This window comes from Simochromis diagramma, unplaced genomic scaffold, assembly GCF_900408965.1.
Source record: "Simochromis diagramma unplaced genomic scaffold, fSimDia1.1 OVJJ01000641.1, whole genome shotgun sequence".
In the NCBI taxonomy this organism is placed as follows: domain Eukaryota; kingdom Metazoa; phylum Chordata; class Actinopteri; order Cichliformes; family Cichlidae; genus Simochromis; species Simochromis diagramma.
This window is the reverse complement of record NW_024387440.1, coordinates 471,605-486,460: the sequence shown is the minus strand read 5'-3', so window position 1 is coordinate 486,460 and position 14,856 is coordinate 471,605. Positions and strand designations below refer to the sequence as shown.

Below are 14,856 nucleotides of genomic sequence, written 5' to 3'. Positions count from 1 at the left end.
ACATGCAGGACACCGACCGTGTACTGCTTTTGTTAGTGTAAACTTCCTCATTATGTTAAATCTTGAGTATTGACAGTGAGAAAAAAACTATTAATGTTTGTTACAGGTGCAGAATGCTGCGATCAGTGGAAAGACAGGGCTTGCGTGTACAGACGAGCAGCGCAGGTGGAATGCAGGGACAGCAAAGAACCTTGAACCTAAACGTCTAAGCCAGATAAACTTCAGACATCACAGGGCAGAGCAGCAGTACGATGTGAACTCCCGGACTGCAGTGACACAATCTCTCCCTAACACACCATATCACCTTACACATCAAGACTTTATTGACAGTGTTTAGCAAAGCACCAGTGAAGCCACTTTTCCTCCTCAAGAACACATTAATTGGAAAGTGTTACAATGCCTCGCCGTCTGCAGGTCCTCACCGCAACAGTAAAGTTGATGAGCAATTTTTTCAGCCACACCAAGCACACAGTTGCAAACTAAGCTGTAATCCATGCAGGGCATTCTACCAGGCATACATTCAAGTTTCTGAAGAGCAAGCAGAACAATTACAAGAAGAAACAAAAGAGCAAAGTGCATCTGATTTGTGGCACAACTGCAGGAAAATCAGACTTACAGCAAGCTCCGCTAAAAAAGTTCCAGTACGTGCCACCACAAAAAATGACAAATTTTTATCTGAGCACATGTACCCTTCCTTTCGTGGGAATTATGAAACAAACTATGGTAAAGAAAATGAAGTTAAAGCTTGTCATCAGCTGAAAGAACAGGGTATGAACATCCTTCACATGGGTAGTGTTATTAGCATCCAGGAGCCATGGCTCTCTGCGAGTCCTGACGGGGTCATTGACTCAGATGTGCTTCTAGAAATAAAATGTCCTGTGCAGACTTGTCCTTCACTCACGGAGCAGCTTACCCAGAAATGCAGCGATATCAAACTGGTAGATGGAGAACTGCAGCTGCAGAAAACTGGCAGCAGAGGCTATTACATGCAAGTGCAACTTACAATGTTTTGCACAGGGCTCAAGACTGCCACACTTGTGATCTGGACACCTACTGAGCATGTTTCATTTACAGTGCAATATGATGAAGCATTTGTAAAGGAACAAGTAAAACGCTTGAGAGGATTTTACTTCTCATATTTCTTACCTCGACTTGTAGAGGAGTATGCAGCAGGACGGTTTCAGTTAAATGAGAGATACTTGAAGATAATGGGCAAGGTTTAATACATGTTACAACTATAAATGGGACAGTCAGATGCCAACATGTCTGCAGTTTGGTCTCTGTCTTGTGAATGGAAGGAGACATTCAATATGAAATCTGTTAAATATTTCAATACAACTAAAATGTACGTAGTTGCAACATATGGTGGGAAATGAATGACAAACTGACAACATTAAATGTTGTGAATAGTTCTGTATTTCTGTAATCTTCCAACACAGAAAAATGTCAAGAATGCACAACTAATTATTGTAGATTTGAGAAAAACATTTTTTTTTCATTTAAGAAATTTATCACATTGTGGTTGAATAAAAAAGTAATAATTGTTCAATTGATTGATTGCAATTGTTTTATATATACACATACATACATACATACGCACACACACACTGTATCACATAACCTTTCATCTAGAACACAAGATAAAAAAGTGAGACCTGGAATTATTTACTCTCTACATATATGTACATCAAATTTTAAAATAATTACATTACACTACACAACTTTATGTCCTGAGTGACCATCTTAATATCCCAGAGTCCACAATTGTTCATAACATACACAATTATTGTGTATCACGAATGAGATCCTCTCTTAAGTTCACTAGAGCAGCACATATTCTCAGTATCTTGTCTACTTTAGGAGCCATGCTTATAGGAACAATTTGTGAAAGTATTTTGTAGACTTTTAAGCGTCTGATTGCTCTTTCAACATGGATTCTTACATTTGCAATCCGACGTGTGTATGTTACCTGTTCCTCAGTTAGCGGTCTACGTTTTTTTGTGAAAGCGGGTATTACTAATCTAACTTTTCTCTCAAAGAGTAAGTCTTTAATTGTAAAACCTCTATCTGCCATGACTTCATCACCAGGTTTTAGGTATGTTAATATTCCAGAGTCCATTGTGATAAATTTGTCACTACATCGGCCGCCATATGCCGCAGACACAAACATGATTAGTCCACATGGTGCAACAGCAACCAAATATTTGACTGTGTTGTGTGAATAATAATGGCTGTATGATTCCCCTCTTGAGCCCAGATTTCTGGGTTTCTGTAAAAGGGTCTCACTGCAGTCTATAATGCATGTACTATTTGGAAAGTTCTTCTTGAAGGCTTCAGGCATAGTTGCTTGAATAGTTTCTTTTGGCAGCCATGGAATTAATGGTCGGAGAACTTCCTCCAGCTTGTCTAACCAGTGTGAGATGATCTTGCTGGCCATGCTTTGTGATATATGAAACTGGCGGCTTAGGTCACCTATTACACGGTTACTCTTTAATTTCATAAGTGTCATGAGGACTTGATCTCGGACAGGCATGGTAAATTCATTGTTGTCATATCCTTCCAGTGTCGACACAAGTGTGTTAAATGTTTCTAAGGCTATCCCAGTGTACAGCAAAGCGTCTGCATCATTTTGAAGAATGAAATATGCAACTTCATCACACTCAGTCATCTTATCCTGCACATCTTTTCTGCGAGACTTGTTGCAGTATTGATGGTCTTGTTGCGAAGGATCCTCCCACTGTGTGTGGACTGAGTGCAGATGTGGCTCAGGGGGTTGTGTGGAGATGCTGGCCTGGTCTAATTCCACTGAACGTAACACTGTGGAGTCTGAATAAGACAAAAATATGATGTACAGTCAAACTGTTAGCATAAGAGAAACTGTAAAGTGTCACTTAGCTTATTACATTTTTGAGTGAAATTTCTCATTCTACATTTTTTCACACAAATGCAAAATCATAAATGTCAACATAAAATGTTCCTAAGTCCCCTAAAAATTTGTCACAATTTTATTCAATTAATGTGATTAGATTTTATTTTACATTCTAAAAAAAGTCACAACTGTTGGTATTTTTGCAAAGGTTGCCTTTAACGTTTTTACTTGAGTTTTCTCGACTTGAAAAAACATGTTCTTTAAAAACACAAACCTAAGACTTTTACAGCCCTTGGAGCTAATCTTTTGGCATTATTATTATTATTATAAACTTTCGTTAAAATTTAGACTTTGCTGCTAATAACCAGCTAGTGCTGATACTAACGCCATTCACCATAGGCTATTATTTAGTAAAAGTAAAGAATTGCGTGTTTAAAATGCGAAACGGTGGCAAACCACATTTACACTTTCACTTACCGGGTACAGATTCTGTGTTTTTGTTCATATTACTGGAAGCTGTCACACTCAAAGTGGTCCGAGTGAGCCTTCTTCTTTTCTTCGGTGGGGGTCGGTCATAGCCCAGATAAAGCTCCGGGTCGGGGTGTAGCTCTGTGGGCTTTTTATCGATAAAATGAAAGGAGCAAACATAAACTCTCTTTGGAGGGTGTTTGAGTCTTAAAGCTGCCAGCCACGCCAGTTTCCGATCCTCCTTCCGCGGCATAGAGTGCAGTGCGTAGGGCGGTGGGCACGGACAGGCCTTTCTAAGTTGTTGATGCTCAAGGCAAAATGTTTCTAATGCGCTTTTCAGTTTTCTTGAATTATTGTGGCAGCCGACGACAGCACACGTTGAACCTGAGCTCATCTTCGAACAGGTAAAGCCACTTATTACCGCACAAAGTAACTGATTTTGTTGTTAGCAACGACTGAACGCTGGGTCTCGCTTTGAGTAACCGGAAGTATAAAACCGGACAACGGAAGTAGTGGTCTGTCATGGCAGCCTACGTACGCTCTTACAGAAACCTGTGGATAGGGGCCATGTATGATGTATCCATGAATTACTGTGTGGTTAAACTTCCTGTCAGATACACGCTGTTTTCTCTGCCTCTGGTCTGTTTAAAGGACCAGTTCATCCAGAGTAACCACAGCTGACTGTATCTGAACACTGACAGGCTTCAGATCGCCCACAGAGACGGTTTCATGTGTGACCACAGAGAGCAGCAACAAACTGATGTAAAAGAGCGTGACAGTGTAGGCTGGGTTTATTCTGTCCTCTTTAATGTTTTCAGTTCAGGTCCAATAGCATCTAAGAAAAGAGGATCTCATTTATATTTGAGGACTTCAGGTAGCTGATGTTTTATATCAGCACAGGTTTGTGTGACTCTAAACTCTGAAAGGTCTCTGAGTGAACTGATGCAGAGATCATGTTTACACTCACAGCGTGTTCATGTTTGTGTCTCTGTGTCCTCAGTTTCCCAGCATGCCTCGGCTCTGGAGGTGTATGAGGGGGTGGAGTCTGTCCTGCTGATCTGCAAGGACACTTCTGTACCTTTTGACCCCACTCTGATGTGGACTCGCCATGACCTCAATCCTCCAATCGTCCACGAGCGTAATGATGCAGGAGATGAACTGAGAGCCCAAAACCAGCGTTACAGGAGACGAACGTCCATGAAGACGGACTCTCTGAGGACTGGAGACTTCAGCCTGACTCTGAGGAACCCCATCACCTCTGACAGCGGCAACTACACCTGCACCATCACTGCATTTGGAAACACACGGACACTGAGTACAGTAGACCTGCAGGTCAAAGGTCAGCAACACACCCAAAAACCTACTGAAACTATAAAAGGTCAGAGGTTATCACACTAACAGACTTCTGCAGGGACAAGAACAATGCACATGCATATGTGCTTTATAAACAGCTGTGCTGTAGCTGTATATATGTCAGATGCTAAGACTAAAGTGTGAGCAGTCGGATCAGCTGGTGTTTAATTTACAGAACTGAGAGACTCATAAATGTGCCCACACACTCCTGAAAACCCAGGAGGTCCACTCAGCCTTCAGGTGTGAACAGCAGTGAAAGGTTTGACCTACAGAGAGGCACTAAAGACAGCAGCTCACCCACAGGAAACACAGGATTATCAGCCTTTAACACTTTAAACCAGCAAGTCCTGAAAAACCTCTTTCTGGAGTCATGATTAATGCAGCATTACCTCGTGACTCTTACACAGACACAATCTTGTAGAACTAGTTTCTAATCTCAGGTGGTCATGTGACCTACAGGTCACACAGACAGCTGATTCATGTGTGTGTCTCTGTGTCCTCACAGTGTCCCACCAAGTCCTCACCCTGGAGGTGTACGAGGGGGCGGAGTCAGTCCTGCTGCCCTGTCACATCTCGTTTGTATCTGGACCCTCCACAGGGGTGTGGAGCCGCTACGACCTCAATCCTCCAACCGTCCACCAGCGTCAGCAGGAAGAGGACGAGCGGACAGACCAAAACCAGCGTTACAGAGACCGAACATCCATGAAGACTGACGCTCTGCAGACCGGAGACTTCAGCCTCACTCTGAGGAAACCCCACATCTTTGACAGCGGCAACTACACCTGCACCATCAGAGTGACGGGAGAAGAACCCAGACTGACACATGTTCAGCTGCAGGTCAAAGGTCAGCAGCACACTCGAAAACTTAACTATATTATTTTTTATCATATCAGTTTTTCCAACATTAAAAGTAATATTTTCATTTGACAAGTAACTTTGTAAAATAGAAAAGCTCTTAATTTATACCAAAGATTCAACTCCTTGCTTGGATTACACGTTTAATCCACACCATTATTGTATTATTATGTGTATTAATATTACACGTGCACAGTTATTAGTGGTGTGTGTTTTCCTATGAAAACTTACTTTGTACATCAGAAATGCTTTGAATCAGTGTCTTCAACAGTAATTTCCTGCCTGATGATAAACGTTCCCATCCATCCAGCACTGACAGTGACACTGACCTGTGGAAACCTCCTGAGGCCTTTTCTGCAGTCTGCTTGTTATACAGAGAACCTGCTGCCTAAATAAACTTAAACTCAGCTCTCAGCCCACAGCGAGTGGTGGCTCGATCACTTCATGCCTGCGATTTATACTGACCGATCAGCATGTGTCTGTTTATTAGCATAGCTCGTCCTCTGTTCAGTCTCATTATTCAGGATGAGACATGATCTGTCCTCCCAGTTCCTGTCAGTACTCTGAGTTCTGGATCAACTGATAATATTTTCATGTTTCTAATTTTAGAGAAAGTGATCAGAAAGAAAGTAGTCGTACATATTTGTTTAATATGTGTAATGAAGGAGATCATTTGTAACCTTCACTAAAGCTGTTTCTGTGCTGTGATGAGCTCTGAAACCTGACTGAAACTCTTCAAATAAGCCATTCCTCTGCAGATGATCTGTTAGCTGTTTGACAACTACTCTTTCAAGGATGTTTGATATGAAAGGAAGGTTGGAGATTGGCCTATAATTAGCTAAGACTGCTGGGTCTAGAGATGCTTTTTGAGTAAAGGTTTAACTACAGCCAGGTTGAAGCCCTGTGGTACGTAGCCGATGACTCCTGTAGACTTTGCTGTTTAACCTGATGAGCAGCAGACCTGTTGGAACTGGATTATTAACTTTGGATCAGAATAATCATGTAAACCTCGTTCTGTTGTTGGTCTCTTACAGAGCCGTACATCTTTCCTGCTGAGGCCTGGGTTCTCCTGGCTGTCATGATTATTGCTGCTACTGTGGCACTTGGAGTGTATTTATGGAAGTTACTGAAGAAAGGTATGTTGTGTGTCTGTGTGTGTGTGTTTCACCTGCATGTCCTTCTAGCCCAGTTAACAGTTTCTTTCATTCCCACCTGGGAGCTGTCCACTACAACACAGTCTGCTCTGCAGGTGTCAGCTCCACTGAGATAGATGAAGCTGATAATTAACACCAGAATCTGTTTCCACATATTGTCTGCTAGTGGTTCAACGGATCAAAAATCTCACGGGTCGGATTGGATCACGGTTTTTTCATCACGGATCGGATCAATTTTTGGATCAGCAGAAAAAGCAAAAAAGACAAAAAATTAACTCGCCATTTACTTATTTAAGTATTTTTTGCCTATTAAAAAAACATTCAACTCAAGATTCATTCCACGCAATTATATAAAAACAAATTAAGGTGCAATATAGGGCAGTACAGGGCTTTGTATCTACCACTCCGCTGTGATATAACGAGCGGTCAGCGGTTTGTAGTTAGGGCAACAGAAGACGCCTGGGACAGTTCAGCCAAAACTTTAAACTTCTCCTGCTCATACATGCTTGGAACAATCTTGTCACTGAAGTGGACGCGCAACGAGATATCATAGCGTGGCTCAAGCACGTTCATCACAGTTTAAACCCCTTGTTTTGCACAACGGAATACGGCCTCCCGTCTGCAGCTAAACACCCCAGTAGCTTTTGTAATAGCTTTAGCCCGGTCTGGCCAGCAAAGGGCTGCTTAAATGCCACAAACTCCTCTGCTCCGCTACTTGGACCGCTAGCGCTGGCTGGACTGACTACGCACACCATACACATACTTTTTTCTTCTTTTTCGAATCTTCGGATCACGTGCGTGCCAAACCGTGTAGTGGGATCGGTTCGGATTACGGATCAACCGTGATCCGTTGCACCACTACTGTCTGCATACGAAGGAATTAACAAAATAAACAGAGTTTACACAGTGTTATAACAGAAAAGCTAAAGCACAAGACTCTAAGGGTCAAACATAAAGCCAGATATTAAATACACAAACACACACAAAAGAAAATTTATTACAACAAAGTAAAACCTCACATGTAATAGAATCACATGAATAAATATTATATGTATTATTGTATTTTAAGAACAGTTTTAAACAGAGTCTATGATTCTGCAAGTGTTATCTTATCTGGCCGGTTGATCCAAATTGGCCTTCATGACAAAAGCTCACTCACCTTTTAGATTTAAGTCCCACATGAGGATATAAGTGTCATGGTCCTGGGTCAGTGACGCTGTTGTCACGGGTTGCTGGGGCAAGCCTTGTGTGAGTTATTAAGGACCCAAGATGCAGACTGCTATGGAAGTGAGCGAGCTTTATTAACATAAAGGTGAAACAAGGGACGAGGTGGATGAAAACCAAACCCTAAGAGTAGTGATGGCCCGCTTGAAGCTGAAGCTCCGGTGCGTGTGTCCAAAAAATCAACACACTGCTTCAGAAGCTCTGTGTCGAAGCTTGATTCGTTTGGCCAGAGTCACGTGATCGGTGACGCCTGAAGCTTCATTTAGAGCCTAACTGCTTCGGTGTCTGATTCAATGGTTTATAAGGAAGTGAATCATTCGTGGGATTTGTGGAGTGTTGTGATGGTGACAGATAGCGAACCACTGATCATTCTACTGAGAGATTTGGAGCCTCCTCTAGCGAGGAATAGAGGAGCTTCTGTTGTGTGGGAGTATTTTGAGTTGATTTTTGTCAATGGGGTGGGTTTTCCAGCTTTGTGTTCTGGCCGTTTGCTTTTGTTTTGTGCGTGTTTATTATATCTGAAAACGGGAAAAAGGTAAAATGTCAAAAATCTGCTTCCATAATATAAATATCATTAAATAACTTTAGAAAAACTTCCACTTGACTCTTTACATGTAATGTTGTAAAAATATATATTTTATTGTTTAATTAATCTGAAAATGCTAGTCTGCCAAATGTGCAGCAATTTAATTTCTTTATTCTCTTCAGCTGATAGTTTGTGGGGCCCAGGTAGACTGTAAAACTGCATCTCTACCAGTTTCTCTGCACTCCAGGCTCTTCTGTTCCATGTGAAGGGATTTTCCTTAATGCAGGAGAAATTATCTCCACGAAAAGGAACAGGTTTGGCCATCGCACACTAGAACAAATTCTCTTCTTAAATACAAATGGAAAAGGGTTACCTTAAATGCATCGTGTTTTTAACTTGCAAGTTCATAAGCATTTTCCCTTTCCTTTCACAATCAGTTCTGCCCTCAGGTCAAAAATATGTCTGGGAAAAGTTCCTTTTCGTGTCCAGTGTCTTTCTCCCTCGCCCTTTTTCTCTCATTGTGTCTCCTTCTCTCGCTCTCTGTCTTCATTCTTGTTTCCTTAATCTTTTCTCTGTCTCCTCTCTGTCTTCCTTCTGTGTAGTCAGTCTCATCTGTGCTTGTTTCTCATGTCTTCCTGTGTCAGGTCCGTCTGTTTCCTGTTTTATTGTGATAGTCACTCTTCCTGTGTGCATCGTGTTTAGTTTTGTTTTGCCTGTCTCGTCATTTAGATTATTTCCAGCTATGTTTTCCAGGCGTGTCCTCTCTTCATCGATTCACTTGGTATTTATATTGTCTGTCTCCCACTGTTCTTTGTCATCTCTCCAGCTGTGTTAGGGTCCCAGCTGTTTGATGTTTACCAGTTAAGTTCCCAGTGCCTTCCTAGTTAAGTTGTTATTCTGTAAATCCAGCTATGAAGCTAAAACTCCACTCCTGCTTCCAAGTCTTGCTGTTTGGGTCCATTCCTGCTAATAATTTTTATAATCAGTACCTAAAGCTGTGAAAAAAATGTGTGTTTTATCTAAAAACAGGATAAATATTGTGTTACAATGAATCATCTGTATACCCATATTATTAAACATTAGGCTTTATCTAATATAGAAATGTCAGACATCTCTAAGTTAATCAAGAAAACTGTTTATTTATTTATTAAATGTAACCTTTTTAAAATTTATTTTAAGTTCATTGCTTTTAGTTTGCTGCTGGATGGATGACTAACTGGTGTCTTGCTCCACCCAATCTGATGTGGAGTGTAGCAGAGCCATTTCTGCGCTGCTTGGGTGAAGGAAACTCAAATAAGAATAAACTCCAAAAGTCTTTATCAGCGAGAAAGTTGACAAACTACTAGGCTGATAATTATGAAAGCCTTTTGGAAAGAAAAGATGAGCTGGGCCACAGACTAACGTGTTGGAGTCCCACAATTTAACAGAAGGCAGAAACCAGCAAACTGCTGCCTCACTTTGTTCACTGTGGATTTTATTCCACGGTCTGCTCGTCGGCAGGAACAAACATGCGGCCTGAGCAAACAGGCAGCGTCTGAAGCATTTCCCTGCATCTCTCAGATAATAAGGATGTTATCATCTGTCAACATCCTCATGCTCTGCTTTAAGGCATCAACTCCAGCAGTGGAGAGTTTGTGATACAGTTAGAAGCACTAATCTGAACTAATGTGGTTCATATTGAAGGGGGTTCTTTGTAGCCCCCTGAACCCTGGCACAGATACTGTAGCACCTTAAACACTGCAAGGCTAACAAAGTAACAACAGAGGGGGAAATGCTCAGCCACCAGGCAAAGGTATCAGCACCTCACACAGCAGCTACAGACCAACTCTGTGTGCATCCAGTTACCATGAGCCGCTCCACTGCAGGCTCTAAATATTCAAGCCAGTTTGGGTGTTTTAATACTTTGTTGGTATGTTTTTTTTGTTGTTACTCTCTATGGTCATTTTATTAGGTACACCTTTTTAATGTCTCAGTGATAAAAATATTAAATCAACCAATCACATGACAGAGGCTCATCCCATTTAGGCATACAGTACTGTGCAAAAGTCTTGAGCTTCACCTTATTTCTGTGTATTTTCCTTCCAAGGAGCCAGACGTGTTTCTGAAGGTCTTTCAGAGTTTGTTTGTGGACATTTGCTTTTTTCTCATTTTCAGTGCAGTAAAAAGCACATAAAGGGCAAGTCAGCAACAAATCAAAATGATACATGTAGACACTTTACTAGTAGCCTGTTGAACTTCTTTAATTAGATATTAATTATTAGATTAATTAGTTATACAGGTAACTACCAAATAAATCCCAATCTGAGATCATAGAATAATGTTTTTAACAAGGAGAATTTAAAGACTTGGATAAAAACTTAGAGTTTTTATCTTTTTACATTATGGAAAGGATTTATTTATTTATTCATTATATTTATTTATTTATTTATTGTTTTATTGGAATCTGAAATAAGACAAGAAAAGATTGACATGTAAATCAAGTACACACAAACTAATAACTTAAACATTATTCCCCAGAGTTTTACTATAAAGTCCAGTAAAATGTCACCTTCACAAATTCACCCTGTGATACAATTAAAAGACCTCCTGCTTTATTACAAACCATTTAACCATTTAACCACTACTAGAATCCGTCTACCAGCTGACCTGTCAGGTGTGTATAAGAATACAGAAGTTTACAGTTACCCACTGTGTATTTATGCAGTTACACACCACTCCCACTTTAAATAAGTATTAATTACTATTTATGCCAAACTTGCTTATTAACAATCCAGAGAAGAACAAATTAGCGGTGCTGGCTCTACATTACAAATGTTCTAAATGTATATTTTAAGAATCCAGAAATTCAACAATACATAAATTAAATTATGTACAAAGTGCAGAACTGTAAAATAACCTAAACATGGCTGAAAGATAAAATTTGTATGAAGGTTTTATGAAATATTATGAAATATTACTTCTCTCCTTCTGTTTCAGCTAGCTTGGCCAATGACAACTTAGCCAACTTATATATGATGGAAACCAGTTTCAGTCTGTGATCTCTTAAAACAACCAGACAGACACAACTGTTTGACTCCCACATTGTTTAAAAAATCTATTAAGGTTTTTTCAATTGGACCTTCAAATACTGAATAAATCAACATATTCTTACCTAATATAGATCAGAGTGCAGGGCCGAGTACTACTGGCAGCTACATATTTCAGTATAACTATAAATAGATCAATAGTCATTTATACTATCCAACAGTATTATTCCAGTCGTCAGGTTTCATTAGTATCATAAGGTTAATTCAACATCTATTTAGCATTGAGATTTTAATCTTGATAATTCAGATGAAAAACCAATCAACGTCCTCTTACTGTCTCAGTTTATTATGGAGAGACAGAGGACGGTGAGCACATCCAGGCCTGAAGATGAACTTACCTCCATATTCCAAATCCTCCTGAATTTAGTGGGTCCACAGTGTTGGGCAGTGGATGTTCCTCTGGCGGTGCTTGCTGTAATTTCTAACTTTGGACTGTTATAGTTCAAAATATTGGGGATGGAGACAAGAGAAAAACCACAATAACAACACTGGTCCGGCCGGGTTGAGTCAAACGATGATTTTAATAGTCACACATGTCACACTGTATGCAGACAGCCTCAGATCTCCAAATGGTGGAGCATTGCTCAAACTCTTATAGCCTCTGGTTCTCCCACCTTATCATAAAAGCCTAAACATTCACATGCTTTCTCTCACACGGCGCCTAAGCTACAACCTTGGCTCCCTGTTTATCTGCTCCTGCTGAGATGGGGCAGAAAACTCCAGCATGCTCTGTTCTCTTCTAATCAGACAAATAAGGCGATGACTTTCTGCAAACAGTATTTCTTATAACTCAGCAGTATAATGCATCATAAAACAATATCATTCATTCACAATAAATCAGCAGTCTAATGTAATGCAAATCAATTTAACGAATGCAATAGTTATCAGCTTCTTCTAATTCAGGAGAATAATGCAAACTAAAACTACATAATAATTCACAATCTTTAGTTAGGGGTATAACATGGCATAAAATAATATTATAATCTAACAGGACTCCCCAGAGCGACTCTTCAGATGATGTCTTCAAAGTTAAAGATGATTTACTTTCGTCAAAGACATTCAAAGATAAACTCTGTTTTAGCACTCCGTGTCTCTCTAAACACAAGCGTCCAGTCCTTTTACCCTCTCTCAGCTGCAGTAACAGGTATCCAGGGGGACTTCGGTCTCCGCTCTAGATAGGTTAATTTCATTAAAAAATGTAAATGTGATGACGCGTCACCACTGACAGCCCTGGTTTAGGTATGAACACAAAACCAAAATCAAAGATGAAAAGCAGCACAAAAAGTGGTCGTCATGGTGATTCTACTGTAGAAACATGAGCAGGTATAAACAGAGGCTGCAGCCTGGCTGCTCATCACTGCCAAATGTAATTTAATGTAATGCGTTACTTTCCAATACATTCAAATACAGGAACATCATTGCTGCTGTATTTAATAACACTGTGTGTGTTTGTTATACTGAGCTTAGGTTAAAAACTGAAAATAATAAAGTAATTTAATGTTTTTACATTTTAGGCCTTTTGCTTGTAAGCTCAGAAGTCACACTTACCATATGATACCCACACAGACAAGAGTCTCAATCAGCTTTCACAACACACAGGAAACAACCTTTAAATGACTTTTTCATATATCAGATAAACTTGACTGATAATAACAACCTGATCTTATGTGAACAAAAACAGCTGAAACAGTGTAACAGACACAGGCTCTTCTGTTTTCTATTAACCGATAATAAATAACACTTACACACTTCATTTTAATATTAGTATCACTCTGTCGTTTATAGTGATTCAAGAATTGTATTATTAAAGTCATTTTTTAAAATCATTTCTTGTTTTTCTGTTGTGTATTTACTCTGTGTAGGCAGCTTCTGTGTCAGTACTTGAGTCCACAACAAATTTCCCTGAGGGGACAATAAAGTATATCGTATCATTTATCCTCAAATGTTTATTTCTATTTTATTTCAATTTTCTGTTTTCACTGACTTCTTAACTCTGAGTAGCATGACACTACTTTGACGTTAAATATTTCAGTCAGAGAAAATGAGCTTTGTTGCTTTGTTGTCCTCTCAGTCCCAAAGGTGGAGGTGAATTCAGGGGTGGAGTCTGTCCAGCTGCCCTGTAAAACCACACTTCACCTGCCTGAAGACGTCAGAGTGGAGTGGACGGACAGAAAAAACAGGAAGGTCCACGTGTATGAGGATAACTCTGATCAGCCTGAAGAACAGCACCAGGTCTACAGAGACCGAACGAAGATGAAGAGAAACTTACTGGAACCTGGAGACCTCAGTCTGACCCTGAATCACCCCACAGAAGAAGATGCAGACACCTACACCTGCACCGTCTACAGCAGGAGGGGAAGAGTCCTGATGAAGGAAAGAGTGCAGCTTTATGTCGGAGGTCAGTGATGTAGAACTGAGAGGAAACGAGTCAGCTACACACTTGATTTACTGTCTGAAACAAATGTTTAGAACTTTCTGTTGGGTCTGTCTAGCACCACCTACCACTACCCACCGCTGGAACGAGACAATTTAACTACACCACGAAAGCATTGAACACCAAGTAGGCAAAGTTCGTTGGGCTACTCATGCATGAGGGAGGCCTGCCCAGAGCCAAGTGTCGTTCCACCCACTTGACCTCCGTCAGACTCTCAGCCAGGTTCCCCACAGCACTCCTTTTATTGAGGTCACATGTATATACATAGGTTCATTAACATATGACGTCCACATACAAACAAAGAGTACCTTGCCTGTGCGTTGTGTAAGTGTGTGTGTGTGTGTGTGTGTGTGTAAGTATATGTGTGTGTGTGGGAGAATGTGAACCTGTGAAGACTCCCCAAAGCTGGTGCCAGGAGTCTAGCGGTCCATCTAAACAAAAGGCTCTTATACTTAACCAGATACAGAGTAGGTGTCCTCCTATACCATAAATCAGCAAGAGAAGATATAACCTCTCTCCTGACCTTAAGTTGTGTGCATGCCAGAGCACTCTGGAATGCACACAAAGTTTGCAGACTATTAAGGATCAAACCTCTACCAATCTACAACTAATTATAAAACTCTAAGCATATATGAGTAGATATTTCTAAGCATAAATGACAATCAACAATACAAATCTAACACTTTCCACCTTTAAAAAATGCAAACCACAGTTTTAAAACTAAATTTACTTTTGACTCTTTGACTGTTGTGAATCTATCAAAGCAGAAATCCAACAGGGCTTTAGAACCCAGTTTGGTTCAACACTCAGAAACAAGAAAACACAAAAATGTCCCTGTTCTCTTATAACTCCTGTAAGATACAGAATGAGCTTCAAATGCATAAGTC

The 14,856-nt window shown here is 40.3% G+C and overlaps 1 protein-coding gene across 1 annotated transcript; it reads right to left on the bottom strand.

The window, feature by feature from the left end:
- Positions 1-1,553: 1,553 nt before the first annotated feature.
- Positions 1,554-3,895, bottom strand: LOC120722521. Its single transcript, XM_040013534.1, has 2 exons — positions 3,347-3,895; positions 1,554-2,826 (listed from the first exon to the last, which is right to left on the bottom strand). The coding sequence occupies exons 1-2, from the start codon at positions 3,729-3,731 to the stop codon at positions 1,784-1,786; spliced, it is 1,428 nt and encodes a 475-aa protein (XP_039869468.1). The 5' UTR covers positions 3,732-3,895; the 3' UTR covers positions 1,554-1,783.
- Between the last annotated feature and the right edge of the window lie 10,961 nt (positions 3,896-14,856).